Consider the following 26,652-nt stretch of genomic DNA (forward strand, 5'->3'; position numbering starts at 1 on the left):
GCCAATTCAGAGGCCATCAATAAAACACTAACTGTGTGGTATCTCCTTCCTTGAAGGACTTTTCTTTAGGATGATTTTGCAAATAAAGCCTCCCGTGCATGGGATCTCATGCTGCGTTGTTATACTTTGAGCATTGGGGGGGGTTTGGTGGTTGGTTTTTTTGTTTGTTTTTGTTTTTTTTGTGGGTGTGCGGGGAAGGGCTGGACACGGGCTCTTTTTATCCTGTTCAACTCTCAGCCTCTCAAGCTGATATCTAGGCCTCCCAGTGACTTCTGTATTACAAATGCACAACAACATAAGCAGCCTGTTTGACTACCAAAGAAGATACAACACTAAGAAACATACACTGTAGGAAGTCCACTCTCATGGTACCCAAACTCGCCTAAAGGCTATGAAGTGTTAAAATTTTGCAGAATAGTGAGGAGTGAGCAAAGTTAGGCTGAAACATTAGTTAATATTGGATTTGAAAAACATCCACTTCAATTATTGAACATTAATTAGTGAGCCAATAAAATTTGACAGCAAAATTTTTAATCATTACAGTGAGTGCAGAAGCAGCTCTGTGAATAACTCCATTGCATTTCTTCCCTCCTTTCACAGCTCCACTATCCTTGGCTGCTTTACATCCTCCTATCAGGAGGGGAACCCACCGCAAACTAAGTGCTACACTGAAGTTACAAGTATTTGCATCTACATAAAATACACGCACCTACTTGCAGGTAATGCAAGTGAGTGTACAGTACATATATGACCACATGTGTTTGCTTATATGAAACTGAGTTGATTAGCATGACAGCGTCACACCAGCTAGACACTGTGACAGTGACTTAACTAGCAATAGTCATTCCAGGCAATTCTACTCATTACACCAGAACATATACACCAAGGCTGCGGGTAAAACTGCAGGTAAAAACCTCCGAGACTTGATTTAGCAAAAAAACCCCTTCAGCATATGCTTAACTTTTGGCAGCACTATTAACCACCACGTGCTTAAGTCAGTATGCCTCTGTGTAAGGCCATTTGTGAAGCTGAACCTGAACTTAAGAAAGGTCTGATTCAACTTGTATTTTAAAGGAAACCAGAATTTTATTTTAAAGGACTCCACAGATGAACTGGAAAGAACATATTCAGGCTCCCGACAGCAAACCCACCCCAACATATACTGCTCCCTACTCAGGTGCCTCAGCTTCAGACATTGAGCACCAGAACCTGTTCTGTTCATGGACTGCTTTAAGTAAAGCCCAGGTTGGCCATTTCAAACCTCCTCCTAGCTTGGCATGGGGGATTAAACCTTACAATCATCTGTCTCAGGTTCAGCCAAAGAGGAAGGCTGCTGTTTGTTTCCTATTAGCCTCCCAGATCTCACTCGTTTCAAGTCCGCATGTTCCAGCATGCTCCATCCTACCAGCCAAACTCCAAAAACTAACCAGCCAGAGGAAACATTGTCTGGAGTAATCAGACACCAGCTTTCAGTGCATCTCCAAGTCACTTTTGTCCCCTGCTGAAAGTCAAAGGGTGATGAACTCAACCATAAGGAGGGAAGAACCACAGCAGCACACAGAGGTTGTCCCTACTGATTGTTTCTGTGCATGCTCAATTAAGATAAGCAAATGGCAAGGCAAAAATCCTGAAGCTCTCCAAAATAAGCCTGCTCCCACCAAATCTAACCTGGTTTCATGAACATGAGTCAGCTGTACAAGTCCCAGATGAGGTCAAGCCTTGCAGCACACCCCCCCCCCCCCCCCCCCCCCCCCAAGTAGACACAGGCTTTGGGTCCTCAGCAATTTGGGATATAGTCACAAGTTCAGATAGCTCCACACCAGCTGAAGATCAAGGGGAGGAAGCAGGGTACAAGGAAATGCCAGATGTAAGACATAACTCCAAAACTCTTGTTAGTTCCCTCATCTACAAATAAGGGGATTTCAAGAATATCTCAGAGGAAAGTAAATGAGTCCTTAGTACAGTATCTGTTACACCAGAGGGAAGCCAAGCTGGACAAGAGAATACAAAAAACAAACAAACCAACCCACCCCAACAACACAATGGAGTTGTTCTGGCAACGTAGTCTTTTCAATCAGCAACATCCCAAGCCTGCAATTTAGGGGCAGAGTCAGACCCAGAGGTATCAGGCACTCTGCCACAGACTGCACCAGCCATTCAACACCCTGGAAAGCAGGACACTTTGCTAGATGGTGACAGGTTTCCACCCAAATTCTGGCTCATGCCAAAGGACTGACTGACTTGCAAAATGCCACAGGGTCGGCATATTACAAGACTAAGAGTATGTGTGCAAATATGGGCCCATTTTCCTAGTTGGGTCACTGGCAGGCTCAGAGGAGATGCAAGCTGGTCATCTTTGCACACTCATTCTGATAGGTGGCTACAGGAGAGAAAATCCAAGCGATTCAAAGCTAAAAGCAGGTTTAATGTCTTCTGACCTCTCATACTTAACACCTTTGCCTAGATATATTTTCTTTCATGTTCACTCTTTCTTAACTTAGGGTTTAGGTTCAATTGACTCTACTTAAAAGACAAATAACCCCAGAAGAATTTCAGATAGACATGGCTTGTATTTTTTCCTTGCCTTCCTAAAGCGCTACTGAAGACATCATTGGACTTGTGTTACCTATTAAGCCTTGTGCACATGGCCATAAGAGATCCCTTTTTCATTCCCCCATAACCCATGTGGAGGATCAGCTTCCCTACTCATTTCAGATGGCCCAGCAACAACCCTCCTGCTGGGGAGCGCATTACCAACACAAACTGCAGGACATCTCCAGACAGCATAGTTCAGCGCAAGCAAGGGATGCCAGATTTATTTCAAAGGGAGCAGTTTTCAGCAACATTCACCCAGAGGGAAAGCTGGCAGGTCTGTCCGAGCACTCCTCAGATGGTGGAACACACACCGTCAGATCCTGAATTTGTGCACATGACAGCTCAGATCTCTCCCACAGTAGCTCTCTGTAGCTCTTCATCCAAAGTTTCCATCCAAAGATATAGGTCGGTCAGAGCCAGTGTGAGAGCTCTGGGATATCACAGCCCAGCTCATCTTAGAAAACGTGAAAACATCCGAGACCACCCCCTGTGAAACACGGGGTTTATTACCTATACTAAAATCCACAGCCAAAACACATTAGGTCTTTCCTGAGCAAAGAGCAAGACACTCTGCCTCTTCAATGGACTGAGCAGGTTGATGACTGCGTGGGTAATTTCTTGGCTGGGCATGCCTACTTCAGTGTCGTGCTGTGACCAAGTGCAGGACTGCTGAAGTGGGGAACCAGCCACTGCACCCCATGGAGCAGGGCTGGTAGCTAACCAGGAGGCCAGCGGTCTCAGCTGTGAACTTGAACGCTCCGATAGAATAAGGGGCCACCAGCCAAGTCAGTCAACGAGTGCTCTTCTGTATGTGCACTCTTGACAAAGACTGAACGGCTCTGATGGAAAAAGGTGATCCCCTTTCTCTCCTGCTCACCTTCCTTTTCCCCCGTTTATTCCACCTGAAGGAAAGTACAGATACTTCTCCACTTCATCCTTCTAATAATAAAGTATTAATCACACCTATGGGAGGCGATGGAAGGAAAGACAAAGTATTAAATCTGACAGGCTCTCAAAGCGGCAGTGCCAGTGAAATGCATCATTAAGGTGAGTAATTTTCCTGTTTACTTCATAGGCTCTGAGCCCCCCCGCCCCTTCCTCCCCGCCTAAGATGTGGGCAGGACCCATCAAGGCAAAGCTTTGGAAGCGAGCAGCAGCGTCCCCAATTTCTACATAAATGCTGCAGGCCAAAGAGCAAAGGCAAGTTCCAACTGAGCCCTTGACAGTAATCAAGCACTGCGGCGCCTCTGGTCTTGTCTTGTGCATACCTTGCAAGTAGCATCATGTCTTCCCGCTGAGATTTCACTGGCAGCGCACACAAGCGCCTTGTTCCTTGGCTTCTATCTCAGAAAAAGAAAGTCCTGAACACACACACACACACACGCCCCTGCCTTTCTGCTCCAAGGGAGACCATTTCCCTCTAAATCTTCACCGTACTGTGAGCAGCCCTTTCAGAACAGATTTATGAATTTGCAAGAAATCTCTTTTGTTCCCGTGCAGAAAGGTTAGCACCAGTCCCTTGCCAAAAGGGCATTGAGTTTTCTCTATTAACGTCCAGGAAACTTTCCTGAGTCAGATCTTATTACATTTGAAACAAAGTGCAGGTACCAGCAAGTCTCTTCCATGATAACAGCCCGGGCCTGTCCCATTTCCTGATCACATTACGCTCAATTTCCAGCATTACATCTATGCAAATACTGTTCTCCTGCTTGCAGAGCATTTCATTGATAATTACAGTGAAAAGCCAGCAAAGCTTTTCTGGCCAGGGTGGTGAGTGAGGCAACAAACTAACACACAAACACCGAGCGGGGCAAATTTTCTTGCTCTGTATGAGGACCATCTAAGGGCCCTCTCCTCCTAGAAGACAGAGAATCCAAACTGAACCAAACCGTTTCTGCAAACATCCCTCTGTTTTCTGGATTTATCAACCCAATGAGGTCATACTCTAGTTCTGGGTCACAGAGAAAACAAGGATTAGGAAAGACAAAAATGACACCTAACTGAGCAAGTCATAGTTTTACTGAGAACATAAAGATGTAGTAACTCAGATCTAAGCCAGATCAATAAAGCATGACAGCAGCTCCAGCATACTTAGGATGAATGGTGACTAAGTCAAACATTTAAGCTTTTTATTCATACAATTAAGCTTTGGGGATGAATGGCAAGAAAGTCAGACAAGAACACAGTCACTAGCTATTACCAGCATTTGCAAGGTTCTGGGATCTGTATTTCACCCAGATCCTCCTCTCTCTCTCAGCCCTTTCCTTCCATCCTCAGTGACCTAAGCACAGTCCTTGAGTCAACTCATGTGGTTTCTCCTGAGCCTACTTTCAAAGTCAAGACATGATTCAGCAAGGTGTTTAAGCAGATGCCTACCTTTAAGGATGGGAGCAGCCTTGCTGACTCCAACAGAACCCAATAGATTTCACAGGGAATATTCACGTGCTAGAGGTTATGCACTCGCTTGAGTGCCTTGCTGAACTGAGACCTTGATTTTTCCTACATACCGTGGGAAACGGCTTGTCAGGAAGCACACTGAGGAACGTAGTCGCTGCTGCAGCCATCAGGCCATTGAGACATCCCCAGCTCCAGAACACAGCACCTCAAGCCCCAGGCAGCTAGTGAGGTCAATGCTGTGGCATCTTCTCTGCTAGGAAGAGCAACAAGCCCATCCCAGGCTTGGGGCATTCGTCCGGTTTTTCTCATGCTCTCCAGCAGCCCTGAAGCAACTGCAGTGGCTAAGGGAAGACAGCCATTCTGCAGAGCAACATTTAGAAAGGGAGGAAGGCTTGCAATGAGTTTGGGAAATGTTAGCAGCAGTCCTTCCTATCCCTCTTGTAAAAATCAAATTCTTCAGTTTTGCATCTTATACACCCCAAGAAAAGAATGGAAAACCACGTCCTAGTTGACATGCAAGCCAAAGATGTGCAATATCATATCACATGAGAAATGGAAGGCTTGAACACAGCATAGTCCACACCTGTTTTAGCTGATTCTTAGGTTGCTTTATAATTTCAGCAACAATACACAAGTGCATAAAGCAAGCTTGCATGGACCTGGATGCACTTTACAGGCAAATCTACAAGCCTGCTAAGTAAACTCATCAGGAATAATTGCCCAAACACTCCATGACATAGTTACAGAACTATAAATTACTGGAAACTTATTACAGCGAGTCTCTCAATACCTAGCAATTGATTTATTTCACTTGGTAACTGAAAGATAATCATATCATCTGCATGACCTAACTGGAAATATGGCAGGAATAAATGTGGATTTAGATGTAAATCCTCACGACCACAGTCTGAACATGGCTTTCCAAGAAAAACGCCAAACAGCTCTTTGTCCCTGCAGACCTCACTACCTCTGCACTGCTCCATTTGCAAACTGCAAGTTCTGAAGCCCCTAACCACGGATGCTTTGCAAGAAGACCTATCCCATTCAAAGCAAGACTGCTTTCCCAAACAAAAAGCAGTCTTCGTTACTGGATAACAATGAGAAGAGGAATAGTTCCCTGGGAAACATAATTTTAAAGTCAGATTTCCCAACTAACCACACCCGATTAGTAAGTAATGTCATGTTTTTGAGTGATTATGGAATCCCAGCAGATTTTTCACCAGTTTCAATTCTGTGATTTCCTCCATCTTCCCAACAAAAAAAGCAAGCAAAACCCCCTCACAATCTTATATGGGTTGAAGGTGACTAAAGGCAAGGCCCTTCCTCCCTAAAAAGAAATAAAACAAAATGGAGCAAAACAAGACAGAGTTGCAACATCAGAAGAAGTTATTGGCTCACATTGTCCGGCACTCCCATTTTCCTTACAGCTCATACATGATGCATCAGAGAAAGGTGCAAAGCCTCCATGGACAGAACGTGCTGTTGCCCTGCACGATGCTGCGTAGATGAAATCCTGCCCTTGCAGAAAGCAAGCTTTGTCCTGAGATAGCTACCATGAATCTCATGAGCTAGCACCGCTGCAAGTGCTATCAAGGGTAAGACTTAAAAACATCCCCTTCGCAGCTCTGAATTTAACGCTATCCAAACAAGAAGGTGGGAGGAGGGTTGGGACAAACACTGACAAGCCATTTGCAAGTGTAGCCTACTGAAGACAATCAACTGGCACTGAAGAAAGCAAGGACTTTGAACCTGCAGAAGCTAACTACCCCTCCAGAATTTTATCAGCCACCACTATATAGAGTAAGACACCACTAAACTATCAGCATAACCCGAAAGACTCTTTCCATCCACCAGCTTCACAACTGAAAAACAGGAAAGAGTCCACAGGGAAACAAGTATTTAGCTCTCCAGTTGCAGACATCAAAGTGCCAGGGTGCCCCCCTCCACCCCCCACCCCTAAATAGGGTCAGAGATGACAAAACACACCACAAGGATGTGGCTGTGCTACTGCTATGATGGGCATTAGGGTCATTATCATGTAAAGTAGCGTGCAAGGCTCCTCTGCACAAAGCAGCAGGTGAGGAGAAATAAGCCCAGTTTTACAAAGTGCAGAGGCAACAGATTGAAACAATCCAGAGGGAGACACTTGGGAAGAAGCAAGCTTGTGAAGGAGGAGAAGCTGTGGTCACAGCACACCAGCTACCTGACCCTGGAGGACAGCAAATGATAGAGGCCCAGCTAGACTGTAACTGTTGCCACATATTTCTTATTTAAATGCAATTTGTTTAATCTCAGGTCAGATTCAACCATCAAAGGCTCTCTTCTGTAGCACACTGACAGTTCACTCTAAATCTCTGCACCTTTAATCCTTTAATTAGCCAAGAAAAATGCGATCTCAACTCTTCCACCAACCTAAGCTAATTTTCTGCATGGAGCTTCCACCTCCTGTAGGTTACAGGCTTTAGCTGCTCAGGTAGTCAAGGGGAAAAAAAACCAAAACACACACCACCACCCCCTTCATTCCCACACAGGCTGATGTGCTGCCTCTCGAAAGGGCAAGCTCCTTGAAAAGTCCTTGCAAAAGCAAGAGGGGCCCATTTTCACATTGCAGTAGTGGGCTGGGGGGCATAATTACATCACACAATTCACAGAGAGCAAACAGCAGTTTCGATATGTTGTACAGGGGTGGCTGGAGGAATCTAGGGACAAGGCAATGTTTGCACAGGAGAGGGGTAATACCAGAGAGTTAAGTCAGTGCTTGAGTGAGAGAATGTCATTCCCACCATGTGGCTTTGGCTACTTTCCTCAGTGATTTTGGTATAGGAGCTCTGAAGCAAGCAAACAAAACCCTGGATAGCTAACCATTTTGGAAACTCTCTCTAAAAGAAGATTTCTCCAGAGAGGAGCTCTGCTGTTACTCAGGAGTGTCACGACAACACAGCTCTGAAGGCAGAAAAGGAAGATCGCATGAGTCACCAGCACATCAGGACAGAGACCCATTCAAGCAACTTGAATTACACGTCAGGTTTTTCAAGCAGTCCAGCAGAACTAACTCAAGGAAGGACAAGAGGGCCACCTAAAGCCCTCGTCTAAAGCCCTAAGCACGGGGAGTGAGGTACAATCTGCACCTGAACACAGCCCTGACTGCCTCTCTAAGTCAGGATGCTCCTTTCAGGGCCAGGCAAAAGCAACAGGTGCTCTTGCACGAGGCCTGCTAAAGGCATGCCCATAGTGAAGCTGCAGGGACTGCTGGCTTGCCACATGCTAACCCAGGGTGTGACACGCAGGAGAAAGGAGTTCAGACACGGCCGAGCCGTCTCTACATAGTCCCCAGACCGTCACACTCGATTTGCAACAATGAACCCGACCCATTGCTGCAGCACCACACAGACACAGCAGTTCTCTTTCTAGGTGCAGCCTGGCAGGTCCATGACGTGTGGCATGGAGCCTAAGGCTACCCCTAGCATGGGTGTCTACCTGCTGAGCATGGACAAGCCACAGGAGGCCTTCCTGGTAGCCAGCCAGGGAACACAGGTGAACAACAGCATGGAGAGGCACTAGGGACTTGACAAATGCACGAAAACACAGGAGAAAGAGTAACGTCACTCTGATGAGCAAATGCACAATGGAAGAGCCCTGTCTACATCAAAGGCAGAGGACAGGCAATTCTGCATCTTGCAGTTCCTTAATTCGTTTGTGTGTTGGGGCCTTGAAGAACATTAGCACATGACCAGGATTGCCTTGCTTAAGCAAGCACTTTTGGCAAAGATGCAGCAGGATTTGGTGCGAGGCAAGGGGAGGGAAATTAAAAAAAAATTTTTAAAAATTGTAGCCTGCTGGTTTTAAGCACTGGCAAAATACTACCCAGGTAGTATTACAACCCCATCTATGTAGAACGGCACTTTGAATGCACGCCCCTTTCCTCTGGTAGGATTTTAGAGGTACTGTGTTCACATTCTCTACCTTACTCAGCCCAAATCAGTTCCCCCCAGCTCCCCAGCAAGGAATCCAGCCCATAAGACAAGGAAAAAGATCTGAGCAACAGTTGCTACACTCCATTGACAACAGATTCCAGTCACACGCAGTCTGCACATTCGAAACTCACATTAGTTATATACGCAAACCTGAAATACAGCTGCATGTGCATCTCAGGGGTCGGCTTAAAAAAAAAAAAATAAAACCACAGAGCTCAGTATGATGATGAGAACCATCAGTATGACGATATGAGGACCTCAATATGAGAACCTCTATTACCAACCTCACCTCTTCAGCAGCTCCTGAGTCATGTAACTGTTCTATGCTGCCACAGGCCTTGAGAAAGAGACATTTCAAGTGCACAATTAAAGGCAGGCAAACAAGCTCTGCAAACTGCAGTTGCTAGATGTTCATTCTACATTCAGTTCTTACAGAACAAAGAGGATGGGAGTAGCTGGCAAGGAGCATTTGACTGGGAAGCTGCATTCTGGTGTCCAGGCAGTCAGCCTGGTAACTGAACGTCTGCACATTCTTTGATCAATGTATTACAGAACATCCTTCCACTGACAGTCCTCAGGGTGGGTACGCAAAGGTAGCAACGGTTACCAGATTTGCTCCAGGCCAGAAAGCAAGCTCATTTTCCAGCACCAAGATGAGGTTTGTTTTTTTTTCTCTTTTCTTTTAAGAAAGAAGGGGGGGAAGGATTCAGCAGTGCTCTGAAAGCAGCTAATCAAATTATTAAAGTGCCTAAAAGTTTAATGAAGAAATCAAAGCTATTAAGCAAACATTCAGCTTGATGTCTCCTTCCCTTCTTACCCACCCTTCCTCAATGCATTCAAAACCTCTTTTTGCTGTGCTACAACATGTTTGAACAGGTACTGAGATACAAACAAGTCTTGGCCCCATCTCATATAGAATGGATTGGTTGCAGATGTTCTCCTGCAAGCTACATCTTGCCTCCTGCAAGAGCATTCATCTCCAAAACACATCATTTCACCTACTTTGCCTGAAGCCAAAACTCAAAGGTTATTTAATTTTTATTTTTTTTTTTTTATTAACTCTAACATACCTACAGCTGTGCAAGCAAAACCCCATCTGGTTTTTCAAGGCGCAAAGAGGCAAGCAACTAAGTTTAGATAAATGTAACCAAGTTGGGGCAGTCATCTTTCTGTTCACCTCTGCAGCAGCCAACCGCAATGTCAGGGGTGCAATAAAACAAAAACCTGCTATATTTCAGAGAAGCCTGACATATTTCACTATCTTCCTAGGACAAGTCAGACATGAGCTCATACAGTGGCAGGTGAGTCAGTGACGAGTCAGACAAGAGCGCCTTAATTAAGCTTTAGGGGCAGATGATCCCTCGAAGGTGTAATCAGATTGGTATGGCCAGTGGAAAAAGAAAAAAAAAAAAAATTTAAAAAAAGCTGAGTGAACTGTTAACACCCTTGCTGAGCCATGCCAGGCAGGCTGAAGGCAGCATGCTGCACAGAGCCGGAGAGCCCCCAGCACGCAGGAATACCTGGCCATCCTGCATCACTCCCTGGCAGTCAGCACCTGCCTGCATGCTCAGCCCTGCTTCTCCCAGGAGCAGAGAAACGCTGACTTCCCCAGCGAGCAGGTTACGCTGGGGTCACGCTGTGGATGAGGCATGATCCTGGGGGTCCAGGGTAAGGTGCGCCCCAGGAGTTTGACTTTCAGAGGCAAGGGGGTGGTTGGCAACAGCTCAGACCTGTGTGGCAGAGAGGGAAGTGGTCACAAGTTAGTCATTCCCAACCACTAACCAACAGAGTCAATCTTGGCTATGTGCTTTATCAACCCTTAAAATCCTTCCAAGCTACCCCACTTAAGAGAAAGACCCCACAAGTTCTGTGTTTAGGAAGCTTCCCCAAAATAAGTTGTACAACATGAATCAGAATATCAGTGTTTGAAACAAAATAGCCCCATTAAACTGATTGTGATCAGCAGGGTGGCTAACAGCATCAGAGCGTTTTTGCACTCGTGGTGTCAGACAGACATTCAGCATGGAAATGGTTTTCTTCCAGCGTGTCCCTGCAAATTCAGCCTGGAACCCAGCTCCCCTACGAAGCTGCTCTTCCTGTTAGCCAGGGACCATGCTGCAGCGCTCCCTCCGAACGCCAGCAGCACCAGTGCAACCCAGTTCTCCCTATCTTTATCTTGCACCGATCAGTTTGCTGGAAAACAAACCCAGAAAGAAAGTCTTGAACCTCAGTAGCCCTCTTGAGGGGCAGGGTAAAGGAAATTGGCAAAAATGACTCAGAGAAGTCAGCACACAAAGAGGATGCCAAACAAAGGTCAAATTTATTAATGCCTTATAGAATCTGTATTGCAAAGCCATTGTTCCACATGCTTTGTCTTCGTTAAACCTTACAGAACTAACGATGACTCTTCTGAAGCTTTTCCTAGGGGTCTCACCACTTCCTTTATGAGTGTCAGTACTGTAAGAGATTTTACTAGGATATCTGGAAATGCATGGACTAGTTTTTGTTGGAGTCCCCTTTGCTCATATGCCTACAAGAACACACCAAGTATGGGTCAAAAAAAAATGACTAAGAATGAGTAATATGAGCAGTTTGCAGCAGAAGAGACAGGAGACAAGGAACTTATCGCAAAACCAGCCACCACCTTGCTGATTAATGAACAGGTGTCATTCAGTGCTCAGCCACCCAGCAAACATGTCACAGGAAGACTTTTTCTCTCCCACCCATGGTGATGCTGACGCTCAAATGCAAACAGAATGGGTGTGCTGCCTGCCCCGCTGCCGGCTCCACGAATACCCTCCAGGCTGGGCACCAAGCCCAGCAGCCCTGCTCCTGTCCCCTTCCAAGGGAATCCCTTCCAGGCCCGCATTTTAAGGGGGGGTCCAAGGAGCTCTAGGTGCAGGTTTGATAGTAAACTGGGGCTCAGTCTGCTCCCATTGCAAGGAGGTCAGGAGCAAGTCAGCTCCCAGTCACAGCTCATGTGGTTGAGCTAATAAGCCCTTACAAGCAGTGGGGTGAGTTTGCTGAGGCTCAGCACCGCAGCTAACATAGCAGTGCTGGTACTGCGTTGTGCTCCGGCTACATAACAGGAAGAGGCTTTCCTTCATGCCGTAAGCCCTCAAACAGCCTCTGCATCAGTAATTTTCACACCTGGTGGGCCTGACACTGGTAAAGCTTGAGATCTCAAGCAGGGGAAGCAATAACCCAATCGGCACTCGCACAGTTTCAAGCTTTAGCCTGGAGATACGTTTTGGTTCCTTCAAAAGTTAGTTTGTGAAAAGACTTTAATGTCCTCTAAATAAGTCAAAATAAGAAGCCTGAAAGCTAAGGCTAGTGATATAGGATGCACAGCAAGCAGCAGTCCCCAGCTGTCACCCCCAAGCATTTCACATCAGGGGTCTAAGTGCTTTACAACACAGGATCATGACGACACAGTCCCAAATCTGAGGATGGGTGTGTGGAAAGGGGGAAGAGGGAGAATGGAGGCAGAGGGAATGACTTGCACAACATTACCTAGATTACATCTAAATCACAAGGCAGGAGGAGCTATGAGGCTGGGCTCAGGGCCAAATCCACTGCTCATCCATGCTGCTCCCTAGCAGGGCATCTCCGGGCAGCACGGCTTCTCTCCCCAGGAGGAAAGCATGGTGCACCCCAGGGCACACAACAGGCAGGGAGGACAGCCCCAAGGCAGCATGGCCATCATGGCTAATGGGGAAAATATCAGAGCCAGAAAATTTAGACCCAAGTCCCATCTTATTCGTTCAGGAAAGACAGGTCAGCCTTTGACTGCTGCTTTCCTGCGTTTCCTCTAGCACATTTTTCGGCTTTCTGTAAAGCTGAATTTCAGCAGCTAACGTGTATCAGCTGATCATAAAGCACTCCTTTTTATCAGAGAAGTAATATTTTGCTCTTCTTAAAAAAAACAAAACAAAAACAAAAAAACCCAACAACACAAAACACACCTCTTAAAGAATACATCTGAAAAAGTGAGAAAGTAGCAGCACTCTCCTCCTGTGGCTCCACCAAGTTTTGCTCCAATGTTTAAGTGTTATCTTTAACAACTGGAAATGATAAAGTTTGTATCAATACTCAAGTCTATTTGCAAGAGGATCTAAGCTCTTATTTGGGTAGCTATCCTACTGTGTTTACAATAACAAATCGGACACACCTGCACATAGCAAAACCTCATAAAAAGATTTCCACTGAATAATAAAGTTCATGCTCTTTCTAGACAGAAGCCATCCCTACCCAGGATGCTTTTTTAAACAAAGTAGGAATTTCTTCATAGTGTATGGTCTGCCAAGCACTGGATCTGGACCCTCAGCATACAGAGCACCACCAATGCAGCACACACAAAATTATGCTTGCTTCAGCACACCACCAAACTGCTGCTTGTTCTGTATCAAGTTGGCAGGGAAATAATATCTATGACAACTGCAGTATTTCAGCTGATCTAAGGAAAGGAATGATCATCTCCAAGGGCAGTCTTTGTCTGCAAGGTGAGCAATACATTTTGCACCAGCCTACCTGAAAACCTTCACCCAAAAGTTACTTATTAAACAGTCACTCAAATATTTTTTGCACAACCTTTTTTTGTAGGGTTGAAATATCTTCTAACAGTGCTCAATTGATGCTGTTTAAGTTATATGGCTCAACGGTATGGGGGAAACTGGCAACTTTTTAGGAAGCCCTCCTTGCCCTGGAGCAGGCTGCCTCCCTTCTGGCCCAGCTTGCCATGACCTTTGGAAAGGTAAGGAGGCGACTCTGCCGATGCCTCGTTTGAGCTCTGACGGGCTGCTTGGCATGCTTAGCACTTATGAAATCCAGGAGAGCTCAGCAGCTTTTACAAGCCAGCCTAGAGGCAGTCCCCATGCTGAACACTACAAAAAACCCAAAGCATACAAAAAAAAAAAAAAAAAAAGGGAGGGGGGTGGGGTGCAAAAACCTCACTCCAAAAAACCTACTAGTTCGGAAATTTTGGCACTTCTGGCACTTTGGTTTCCCTTCTCTAAAATGGGGACTACACTCCTGATTTGCTTACCAAGCAAAGGTGTTTGCTGATTAGGGAAGTAATGTTTGTGCAGCACTTTGAAGATTTAAAGTACTACATTAATCCTACATGTTGATCTTGGTAGAAGCCAATTTTTAACTAAGAGGAGGAAAAAAAAAAAAGAAAAGGTAATTTAAATAGTGACCCTCCCCTACTTCAAGATGTTCACTCATCTCCCAACATCAGCTATTCTTATCTGTAAATGTTTTTTTAACCCTTCCTCCTCATAGTTCTCAGAAACCACAAGTCTCATTCAGCTTTTATTTGAAAAATGGCTTGTTTCCAGGCTGTGGCTGTTTCTTGTAAAGTTAATTCCTTTGGTAATACTGCTGGAGGCGCATTGGTATGTTTGGTGTGTGTGTGTATACATATATATTCTCCCCCTTTTCACACGGTGTTGTTTTTATATATGTGTAGTGAAAGATACCTAATCCAGGATTATGATTCTCTTTATTCCTTTCTCATGAAAGTAGGTGGGGCTTTTTTGTGCAAGTTGCATTGATGAAAATTATCTTTAATTAACATTTTTTCCTCTCCATGTAGAAAAAAAATTTCTCACTAGGAACCAAAAAAAAAAAGTTTCTTGCACTTAATTCTCTCCCTCTGAATTTTTCTTCAGAAGTAACTAAAAACTTAAAACAAATTTTCTGAACAGGAAAAAAAAAAAGTAAGTAAAAAAGTGTGATGCCAGTACAACTAGAAAGTGCTTGTACAAAACAGCTGAGGGATCTTCTGCCCCTGTGGAGGACACAACCCCTCCCCATGACTACTTTCTCCATCCTCCTATGTCTGACCCTAATGTCTCAGTGTTTTTCACTTGCAGATCCTGGGAGACCTGTAGCGAGCTCTAACTCATCTCCTGTTACACTGGGAGAGAATCAGTCACAAACATAGCAACTAAGAGGCTAAATCTTTATTGAAAGAGAAGGACATTCACACCATCTGAAGCCTGCTTTCTCTCAGCAGGTCAGGCATGCTGGGTGCCCAACACTAACAGGGCTGTTTGAAGAGCAGAGCACACACCACTGCAAGGCCAGAGACCCAAATTTTCTGTTCCCAGTGCTGGCAAATACCAATTCATATAATAAGTAAGTAACTCTCATCCTTCCTGGGCATCGCTAGCTGTGTGGGGTACAGACTGCTACTTACAGTGTGCTCTTACACCACAACACAGCTCTGTCATCATGGAGCGTGCTGGTCTAATACAGAGCATATAGCAAAACTCCGGTTCATATAGGGAGGCTATATTGCCTTGGTAGGATTTACAAAACAATAAGGGATACAAAAAGGAAAAGAAAAAAATAAGACAGCTCATATCGTAAGACATTTTCTGGAAACTATTACACAGATCTGTACAGCTGCTTGTAAGGAGTAACAGAAGAGGATAACTGCTAATAAAAACAAAATACACATGACAAAGAGATTAGGGGGAAAAAAGCACAATCACATTCTAATGGGAACCTAATGCACTCAGATCTCCTTTTACTCAAGCATAAAAACCCAAACAGAAGCCAGCAGGCCCCTCCTGGCTGGTTCTCACAGGTGAGCTGGCTCTTCCCAGCTTCACTAGCTTGAAAACACCTCCCTGCCGTGAGAAAGGCACCTCCTTCAAAGACAACAAACCCAGCTCCTCTCTTTCCAAGTAGATGACCTAGGACAAGTTACATATGCGTCAACAGCCTCGGTGTTAGGCCCTGTAATATCACACAGAGGGAAACACACTCCACAAGCTCTTCAAGCAGGAAAGCACGATCACAGCCTCTCTGTGCACGAGAACGATGGTGGCAATCAACACCCGCCCTGCCTGCTCCATGCCAAGAGGCAGTGTGTGCTGGAAAGAGCCTCTTCAGGCAGGCACGGCTGCAGAGAGCTTGAGGAAGCCAAATCTTAACCACTTCTCACCTGAGACAAATGCCCAAATATGGAAGCGCTCCTGCTTCGCTGAGATCAGTGAAGAGCCAAGCCCTTAGCTCACACCATTGCATCAGCTCTCCTTACAGCACGTGCATCCAAAGGCTGCAACCCCGTCTCCTCCTCCACTGCCTTCTCCTTCCAGACGGCTTCTCTCCCTTTCGATTACAGGCATCATTTCCCTTCCTCACTCCTGCTGTAACAAGGCAGGTTATCACCAGCAAAGCCTACACTTAGAAGCATGAAACGATTAGCAGAGTGGCCAGCAGGTGACCAATTTTGGTGCTCGACAAGGTCTGCAGGCCCTCCGCACAAGTGACCCTCTTAGAAGGACCCTTCTCAGCTGTCCCATGCAAACAGCTAAGGCCTACATCATTGCTGACTAGGAACCTCTGAGGACAGAAAAATTCAAAATCCTGTAACAAGACCACTCACTCCCTTTCTCCTGATAGCTTTAAAAATAATGTTAAAAGGGTAAAACTGGAAAGTTCAAATTGCATGGACCAACACACCACCAGGGAATAACAAAGCTAAGATTTCACATGAACACTTAGCACAGCTCCACATGTATGTTCATTGGGAAAGTCACCAGACTAAAAAAAAAGTTTTCATGTATGATGCAGAGAGACAATCAGCAGCTGGGACAATACTAGATGTTAGCAGTGTTATTGAAACAATTATTTAAGAGAACACTGAACACATAATTAAGGACTGTTGAGTCAAGGCGATGCGCACATCTAATTGCTCTCTCACTGCTTCACTATGCTTGTGCACGGTCCTCTAATTCATTTTATAGAGATTGGGAAAAGATTCCCAATTTTACCAGGTGGTTCAGGACACAGAATATATTTAAAACAAAAATGGAATTAATCAAATCTGAAATAAAAAGACTGAGATAGCCCAGCCAAGGAATCTGTAGTCTCAACCACAGAAACCTGTTATTGCTCGCGTGGACTAATTTAAGTGCATTCCTTTCACCTTCCTTCAAATGCAGCTTTTCCAAATCCACTAACCCCAGCCAGCACAATCCATTTACTTGCTTTCATGCATGTTGCACAGGCTGTTATCCAGCTTTACTAGCAAAGACTCTGAAATCTGAGCATTTTCTGATAGCTGTGGGTACAGCTGAGTTTATTGAGAACAGGAGAACCAGTGAGCCTGACTGGAACACAGATTGCAGCTTTGCAGAGCTCCACGTTTCATAACAGAGCCCTGCAAGGACCAACCCAGCTCAGCTCCAACCTACTGCAGGGCATGAGAATAAACTGCTAAACTCAGGTATTGCCAACACCTGAATTATGCAAGTCTTGCAGGGCTGGGTGTCTGTCTTCAGAAGAATCAAAAATTTGCAAATAAATTTCAGGTTTTATTTAAAAACTTAAAGGAATTTCTGCCTTCTTTTTCCTTAACCCTCGTGAGCACCAAAAAAAGCTTTAAAAGATTTAGTAGATGCACCCTAAAGGCTCAAAAACCTGCGGGATAATAAGAAGAACCTGTTTGTCTTTTAAAAAGAGTCTCATGACTTATAAGGTGGTATCTTGCTTATGGGGATGGGTGGATCCGATTCATTTTTTGATAGCTCGCATTTGGCAGTAATGTTAACTTTTACTTACCTTGACATACAATTTTAATTTTTACTTTCCTACTGCAGTCATGTTCTTCCCCATGTAACAGGTTCTGCTAGTGACAGGTGATTGCCAAATCTTTTTTGGGGGGGAAAAGCCAGTGCAGTTGTTTGTTTATTTATTTGCACTCAGAGTGGGTGGGGAAGATCGGCACACAACTTCCACAAAGAAAAAAATCTGAGGTGGCACACTTTTGAAATGCCTTGTTTTCTTCTGCTGCAGAAACGGGAGGAGATATTGCAAGGCATGGGAATATGGGAATTCTCGCGGAGGAAATATCCCACAATAAGTGAGACACAGTTCTGCATAAGTTCTTATTTCACCCAATTCATAGGGCTTCTCGTTCTACCTCAACAACCTACTCTCTATCTCAGCTTTACAAATGATAACTGCTTGTTCCTTCACAGCGTGGTTTTCAAGAAGGTTTTCTAGTATTATGAGTATGCAGGTGAGAAACTTTGTTCAATTTAGACTATTAAGGCTTTTGTTTTTAAATGCTTCAGTACAGTTTCAATCGTTAAAGATTTTCCTTCTGAAAAGACTGATTAACCTGCTTATATTCTTACCTGCGTTCTCAGATCATTAATAAAAAAAATAATCAAGGATGCTTATAAAGTCCTCTGCAATCCAATCTCAATTTGTCATCATTAATTAGTTCAACATTGCATACAAATGAAGACCTAACCTGATTAGACAGCATGTTTTACTGGAATTCCTACTTAAGGTCATGAAAGACTTCAGAGGGAAAATTTGTAATATTTTCGAAGTGAACTGCTTGTAGATATGAAATCACCTTCTCACCTAGCAGCACCGAGTGTTTCTCTCTGCAAGTTTTGGCCATTTCCCCCCCCCCCCCTCCTTTAACTAGGAGCCCATCAGAAACCTGAGCAGAGAAGTAATCCTGATGTTACACTTATCTCCCTTCCAGCCTATCCTGTACAAACACTGCTGATTTGGCAAAGGGCACTCACTGTCCTAGGACAATAAACCTGCCCCATAGAAAGAGTCTGCAGAACTTGGGGGGGGGGGGGGGGGGGCGTAGGAAAAAATATGATTCCAGGGCTGTTTTCAGAGACATAGCATTTAGCTACTCAGCAAGTACCCTCTCTCCTTTCCCCCACATCCAACAGAAGTAACTTCAGGATCTACACGTGATTCCGGATTGTTGCCTCTAAAGCACACAGATTGGGAGCTAAACGCACAAAGTGGCTGAGAAATCTGAAGCATCTTCAGAGGTCTCTAATCCTCCCATGAAAGAAGCTCTTGCTTTTCAGAGAAATAACCCAGTCCTTTTACCAAGCCCACAACCTTCGCTCCCATGACCTAATCTGACATGACTCAGCCCAGAAGCTCAGAGGAGCTCCAGTGAAGCGCACTGTCAGCCAGGACAGCAGATCCCCTGCCAGTCACCACCGAGCCTTCCCAGCAGGGCAAGGTGGGTCAGTCTGGCTCATCCTCTCCCAAACAGGGGAAAGTGCGATACAATGGATTTCCTTACTTAATACTGTTACCCTGGGGAACTGCAAGAGGGGAAAAAAAGAACTAAGAAACAAGGCTTTCAAGTTTTGGACTCTTAATAAGGGTGGGGCCATCAAGTAATTAAACTTTTAATAGGTCACTGAAGTGGAAGAAACTCTTCCAGTTGGGTAAGTTCCTAATCCATCATTAAAAAAAAGACGACAGGCATTAATCAAAGCATATGAAGTCACATGGGGGGGGATGAGCAACTCCGAGAACTTGCTCTTGCTGAGAGGATGGGGCAATCACTCCTCCTTTCATCAACATTTCATGCATGTTTCCACATTTCTCAGGACGGCAGCGGGAAAGAGAGCCTTCACGTCCTTCCCCACCCACCCCACTGATAAAGCTGTCGAACGCATATTACCAACCGCTCAAGAGCCCATGTGAAACGAGTTGGTGGATTAATTAGCAGAAGGGCAGAGCTCCGAAGATGGAAAGATGCTCTACTGTGAAAGGCGTATTGATTGAAGGTCCCCAGCCACCACCGCAAGGCTGTCATCATCCAATGTGAACATACAGCACACTGCCAGCTCTGGCACGAACAGCTAAATCTAGGTCACTTGTCTCAGCACAGGGACACCTGGACCACGCTCACTCCTCCCTGATCAGAGAGCCACTGGGGAGCCCATTCCTTTAGTAAAATACATGGACTTATACCTAGACAGACTGCAACAGGTACAGGGAGCACACCTTCATCTGTTGGTAGCGTGGTCCACATCAGGGCAAAAGAAAAGGAGGGAGCCTAAACGTGCCTTCCCTCATGCTGCACACGTTTGGTGGCTGTAGTCACCAAGGAGTAATTTTATTTATTTTTTAAAGCCAGCATGCAATCTGATCTTTGACTACTACCCAGAACCACATTAAAACTCAGCCTCCACTTCTACCCCAGAAAGCCACTACCACTACAGTGAAACATTTCAAGTGCTTCCTTAACTTTAAGCTCACAAGTAGTTCACTCGTCTTCAGCTCTGCTGGAACAGCCTACTACATACGTTCAAACCTCATTTCAAAAGACCACTTTTCATAGTTGAAAGGACACCATCAAACGCTCTGGTTCCCTGCAGCTGCGATAGATAATTCTTTGTACCATACGTATCAAAAGAGAACACCTTTTCATATCTCCTTCAAAGGACCCTGTCCAGAACAGCCTGCAAAAATCCAAGGGCAGCATTTTCTTGCTCTGAGAAATGGAAAGTAGAGCTGACCAACGATTTCCTTACCTAAAGGGAAGTGAAAATAAATACTGTGTGTAGCGTAAGGGGAGAAACCTGGACATGAAAACAAGCGTGAACTACAGCAGGGCATCACTCCCAATGCAGATAAGGAAAAGGTGCAATTTCAACCTCACTTAAAAATCCTTCACCCTTTTATATATGTAAGTAAATGAAAGATTTGGTCTCGAGCAGACCTATCACATTTTAACCCCATTTAACACTATTTTCTGAACAAAGTTATTGTTACTAGTTTTAGACAAGTTTTACTGGAAAAGACTTTTAAAATATAAAGGATGCAAACTTACAGTGGTTTATTGTTATGTGGTATCTTTTTCCAGAGTGGAGCACATGAGCTCTGCTGCTTTGTTGGCAGCAGTGGCTGGGAGTTTGTTAGTTGCAACTCCAGCTAGATTATATTTAAATTTGAGATTGAAGTAGTTCCTCGGATTAAAAAAAAAGAAAAAAAGCCCACATTATTTTAATGCTCCTAGCTTTTTTGTAAAAAGTGTATCTTTTTTGCTTTTAAAAAATAAATAATAATAATAATAAAAAAAAATCGAGTCCCTGCTTTTATTCAGGTAACATGGGGTAGACCATAATTCATTGCACCTACTCCAAGTACCTGAAGGAGAGGAAGGCAAATACTGGACATCTTTAAGACAGCAGTATTCTCCACTGCAAACATCTGTACTCTAGAGCCCTAAACCACAACAGGACATACAGCTCCAGCAGTACTGTGTCCTGGGCTACAAAGTTTCTAGAGCTTGAACAATGAAGCCCTGCTCTTGATTTTTGGTGGAGCTGGCTTGAATGTTTCAAGATCCATACTTTTTTTTTTTTTTTTAAGAAAGGTACTATTTTGAGAGCAAGAGCAAAGCATTAAGTAAAAAAAAAAAAAAAAATATATATATATATATACACACACACACACAAATAATCCAAGTACCGCAGGGCTGACCTGAGCTGGTGAGACTGGGGTTCCCACACGAGCTGCAAGAGGGGAAGGACATGGAGAACGAGAAAGCCCCACACTCCATGGTTCAGAGCAAGGAGCACCACCTCTGTCCTGCTGGTACAGCCCCGCATGCCAAACCTCACACAAACCCATGGATGCTGAAGAAAGCCAAGGGAAGCACTGAAGCCATGCTTATGCCCACCCCATGTTTTACTCCAGCATACCTGCTAGACCCAAATGGAGAGCCAGTTTCATCACGCATGGTCTTTAGGCAACTGTCATTTTGCAAGGCATTTTGCGCACCTGGGATTTAGTGATATTATTGAGGGTTAAATTCCCACCACACCCTCCCAGAGCAGCCAAGACAGATCTCTCCTTTCTATGTGACATGTCACGCACTGAATAGGACACGGGTCACTCCATTCTTGCGCAAGCCTGGACAGGCATCATATGAATAATGTCACTACTGGCATTGGGACCAAAGCCAGAGAAGGAGCAAAGTGATGCTGCATCCTTACCGTCCACGTTGCTGACTTTGCTGTGCTAGACTGCTGAAATGATACATCGAAGCTGTGAGGTCCTGGGTAGTCTGTGTTGGAAGGGATGGCTGGGGAGGGCGAGAGGGCGTCAAAAGTCGAGCTGGGCTGGGCATAAGGTGAGGGGGCTGTGACGCTGTTCTGCGCGTGCTCCGTGTTGTAGGGACTGGTGGAGGAAGAGCCATTCTGGATCTGCTGGTCCATGCTGTTCAGGAGCCCCAGGTTCGTGTACTGCGGCTAGAGGCAAAGAGATGCACAGGAGTGTTACAGAAGCAACACTAGCACGGGCTGGCTAACAGTGGCATGGCCTTCACGATGGAGGATGCACAGCATAATCTCAGGACCACCGTACATGTGGCACACCAGGAGGAAGGAGATTTGCAAAGAACATACCCCTCTTTACATTGGTGACTGAAAGAGAAAAGTAAAGCTTCTCACAGTCACACAGTGAGTCAGTAGCCCAGTTGGGGAAAAGAGCTTGCATGTAACAAGGAGGCAATTCACAGGGCAGCAAGCCATCATGAGAACACAGGCTCCCTATGCCTAGCAACACCCAGGCAGAGTCTTTTTGGAGGGACTGCTATAACCTGGTAAAAATCACTACGTTCATTGCAGTGCAACCGGCTCTAACTTGTACAAGGAAACATTGTCTCTGACGGCCTTGCGCTCTACACGACTGCTCCTCTTCTTGTGGATCCAATCCTGCTATGCACGGTGATATTTGGGACCTCTAGCTCAGGTAGTAACTGCACTAAAGTGTGACTTACTGGAGAAAAGGTTCATAGCATTTAACCACGTTGCACCATGCACTCGATTCCCAGTGACTGGTCACAGACAGTAGTAGAGAGGAATTAAAGGTCTCAACAAGTAGCATGAAAACTCACAACAAGGAAGGCATCCTCACATACTTAAGAAGCAGCAGTTGCACGGTGTGTAGCACTTAAGTGATCAGACGTGGTTGTGCCCCAAAAGTAGCCTCCAGGTACAAACAACTGTCCTAGTTTTGGTTGGGATAGAGTTAATTTTCTTTCTAGTAGCTGCTATAGTGTTATGTTTTGGATTTAGTATGAGAATAATGTTGATAGCAACAACTGAAAACATCAGAGCATTGAGTAGTGTTTATACTGAGAAGTCAAGGATTTTTCAGCTTCTCATGCCCAGCCAGCAAGAAGGCTGGAGGGGCACAAGAAGTTGGGAGGGGACACAGCCAGGACAGCTGACCCAAACCAGCCAAAGGGATATTCCATACCATGTGATGTCATGTCTAATATATAAACTGGGGGGAGTTGGCTGAGGTGGGGCAGATCGCTGCTTGGGAATTAACTGGGCATCGGTCAGCAAGCAGTGAGCAATTGCATTGTGCATCACTTGTTTTGTATATTCCAATCCTTTTATTATTGTCATTTTATTATTATTATTTTCTTTCTTTCTGTCCTATTAAACTGTTCTTATCTCAATCCACAAGTTTTAGGGTTTTTTTCCTCCCAGTTCTCTACCCCATCCCACTGGGTGGGCGGGGGGGAAGTGAGTGAGTGGCTGTGTGGTGCTTAGCTGGTGGCTGGGGTTAAACTGTGACATATGAAACAATTGAAGATATCAAAAACAAAGGCTAGAGAACAGAGTACAGAACGGCAAAGGTTAGGTTAGGGAGAGGTTCGCAGAAAAGTCACATGCCTAATGCCCTAAGTTGTATGTGTAGCCCTGGTCCCCCACCTCAAAAAGACAAGAGAGGAACAAAGTTCAGAGAAAGGTGACAAGAATTAGCAAACTCTTTCAATGCCTTCCTGTAATACGGCAGTAGATGACAACTTTTCAGCCTAGAAAAAAGAGACAATGAGGAGAGAGGCAGCACTCAGTATGTCAGTGGTGGATAAATTCCTAAACGATGTGGAAAAAAGCAAATAGGAAATTAATTTTCACGCTCTCTTAATAGAGGAGTTGGGGAAAAAGAAAACATCTCGAGCAGGATTTTGGTTTAAACACACACAGAGTGGTTCTTCACAAGGCCCACAAATAAACATGGATTTTCTGCCACAAAATGCTGCGGATACTAAAAGCCTACGTATGTTCAAAAAGGCATCAGACAAGTTCTGCTGGAGAAAAATCCATCAAGGCAAGCATATTTGATTTTAAAATTCTGAACCACAAACAGTTGGAAGCTGCAAAAGTACTCCAGGGAAAGAGTTACACAACTACCCTGCTCTTTTAATCTTCCAAAGGACCCAGCATTGGCCACAGAGACAAGGCAGCAGGCAAGCGGTACAGGCGGTTCAGCCAGGTACCCGTAGTCTCATCCTTGTATGGCATTGTTTGCGCCCAGCTTAGGGAGAGCAGCATCCAAAAGGTTTGTGGTACCCATCCCCAACAGCTCTGGGATCAGCCAGGAACACACAGCAATAAATGCACTTGGTTCTGCTGTTAGCTGCTGACATGGCAGAAGGGACTCAGGCTCTTCCCTTTATCCAAGGGTCCAAGCACCTCATGTCCCTCCACATCCTATAGCTTCAATCCCACCCAGAGCCATCAAGCTCATTTATCTCTCAGTATTTCAGCCAGTCTGCTCCTGACTTGCCTCTTCTTTCCAGCAGTTGCTCCTTTTCCAGAGACAACTTGGTATTATGAGCCAAGAAGTGAAGGTTCCCCGAGTCAGAGCACCAACCGCAAGACCCATAACAAAAAGCTTTCCCAATACTGGGAATCCCACCAGCCCTACTGAAGCTTCAAGCAGCACATCATCGCTCCTCCAAGAACCCAAAAGGGAATGGCACAAGCTATCTGCTGAGCTCCCCAGGGACTTTGGACAACCCATTTAATACCCAGTTTTGCCAGTCATTTCAGCCATGGAGGAAAACAGGCTGGTCCCTTTGCAAGGATGAAGTGCCCTCCCTACACCCAAACGCTTTACGCTCTCAGCTGTCCTTCCACAAGAGGACCAAGTAGAGAAATTTAAACCAACAATTAGATCTCTTCCTTAGGTTTCTGTCTGTTTCACTGGAAGAGGCTGATATTTTATGGGGTTTTAATTAAAAACTCAAGGTGGGGCTGGTGCTCTGGGGTCTTCAGTGAGGCACATGGGACCTTCCAGAGGTGGATCAGCTTGCTACTATAAACTGTGCTGGGAAGGAGGAGGTCTGGCGGGGAACAGCACAGGGGACTTCATTTTGGGAGCTGGGATGGTCTGCAGAGAGAAGGGAGAGCTGTTTCCCTCCCTTGCTCTGTAAGTGACACACTGTGTCCTTGGGCAAGCCACCTCGCCTCCCCCTCCACCCTCAGCCTACTTCAGGCAGCAAGGTCTGCAGGGCAAGGATTGCTCCTCACTGTGTAAAAAGCACTCTGCTTAATGGGCCTCTGTTTTGTCTGAGGCCTTCAGGCAGCAGAGTAATAAAAGCAATTACACATTGAGTCCTAATCCTGGGTGAACCAGTGACTCTCTGTGTTGCCTCAGGTTAGTAATTTGCCCTCCCTGCCTCAGTTTCCCCATCTATAGCAGCAGGGATGTTATAGATTCCCAGGAACCCTGTTAGATGGGCAAGCAAGTATCTGCGATTGGACTCAAAGCATGCTAAATAGTTGACGCAGGAGAAAGTGATCCAGACTGGTTCTTCTTCTCCAAAAGGAGATCAGAGCTTTGGCAATGCAGATGACAGTTATGTCTCATCTCCTGCAGGCTATTCAGCCAACCAAGACCTATTTAACGGACTTTTGGTACATGTTTTCCCTCGAGGCTAATTCTGTATGGAAAGAGCCAGAATGCTGACATACTGCACCAGGAACAGTCTTTTTCCTGCTCAATAATTTTGTATTTAATCAAAAACCAAACCTCCCTTCCCTCCTTCCCCAGAATACCCTAATAAGACCTGAAGACTTCTCAAAAATGTAGAAGTATCACTCAGTTGTTTCATTTCTCATGGAGATTAGCATCAGACACACTCCCTAACCAGCAAATGATGAAAAGACGGCTGTGATGAAAACAGTCTCCTAAACCAGCTCAGACATACAGACAGCAAAACAAGAGTGTTTCAGCTTTCACTTAAAAACTTTTCCCTCTAATCCCAGGCTACTTAAGATGATGGAGAAAAATGGCCAAACAGGCAGTCAGCGTTAATAAGAAAGCACAGTCTGGAAATGTTGAAAGTGCTGCCTGGAAGTCAATTTAAAATAAAACAAAAAAAAAAAAAGAAAAAAAAGTTCTTCATTAAAATTTAAGATATCCTTAAGAGAATCAAAGATCCTTTTCATTCCTTTCAGTCCAGGGACCATCTGTCTAAATGTTACCAGCCGAGCAGCCATTCCACCACATTTATACACTCACATGCCACAGCTGAATGCCATGTCCCCATTTGCTCTTTAAATAACTATTAATCTCCTTGCACTTATCCTCGTGCTGACACAAGCAGCTGTTGGACAAACCTTGTCCCCCTCTGAGTCCCACCAGCCTTTCACCTTCCCTGGCCCCTTGCTCCCCTCCCCAGGCAGGTGCTCCATCCCCGATGACAAAGCCAGCCGCCGGGTTTGTGCACACACACATATATACAAGCACTAAATCTCTCGCAGCTATGCCCCAAGGCAGGCAGAGAGTTGTTTGTGCTCAAGGGGTCAACATCTGAATTGCTTGCAAGGCTTTTGGAGGAATCAGATAAGGCTTTCGGAGGCACACGCCTTCTGACAACACAACAATTAGAGGGGCAGCAGGCCCGGGGAAGGCGCACGCAGGAATTCGCCCACCGCCACAATAAAACCCCTTTGCCCCAGCCATGCTGCGGATGGAGAGAACAAAGAGGGCAAGGGGCTGCGGACACAGCCGCAAGGCATCGCCCTGCAGGAGGGGTCTGCAGGGTGCGTGTTTGCACACACACAGCCTCCTTTCACCA

The 26,652-nt window shown here is 45.2% G+C and overlaps 1 protein-coding gene across 3 annotated transcripts in view; it reads right to left on the reverse strand.

The window, feature by feature from the left end:
• TP63 (tumor protein p63) overlaps positions 1–26,652 on the reverse strand; it is a 109,339-nt gene that overhangs the window by 30,792 nt on the left and 51,895 nt on the right. For all 3 annotated transcript variants that reach the window (XM_052804491.1, XM_052804492.1, XM_052804493.1), the window contains one exon: positions 21,764–22,018. In XM_052804491.1, the coding sequence (XP_052660451.1) occupies positions 21,764–22,018 (255 nt within the window). The remainder of the gene's footprint in view (positions 1–21,763; positions 22,019–26,652) is intronic.

Source organism: Harpia harpyja, chromosome 12 (assembly GCF_026419915.1).
Source record: "Harpia harpyja isolate bHarHar1 chromosome 12, bHarHar1 primary haplotype, whole genome shotgun sequence".
NCBI classification, from domain to species: Eukaryota; Metazoa; Chordata; class Aves; order Accipitriformes; family Accipitridae; genus Harpia; species Harpia harpyja.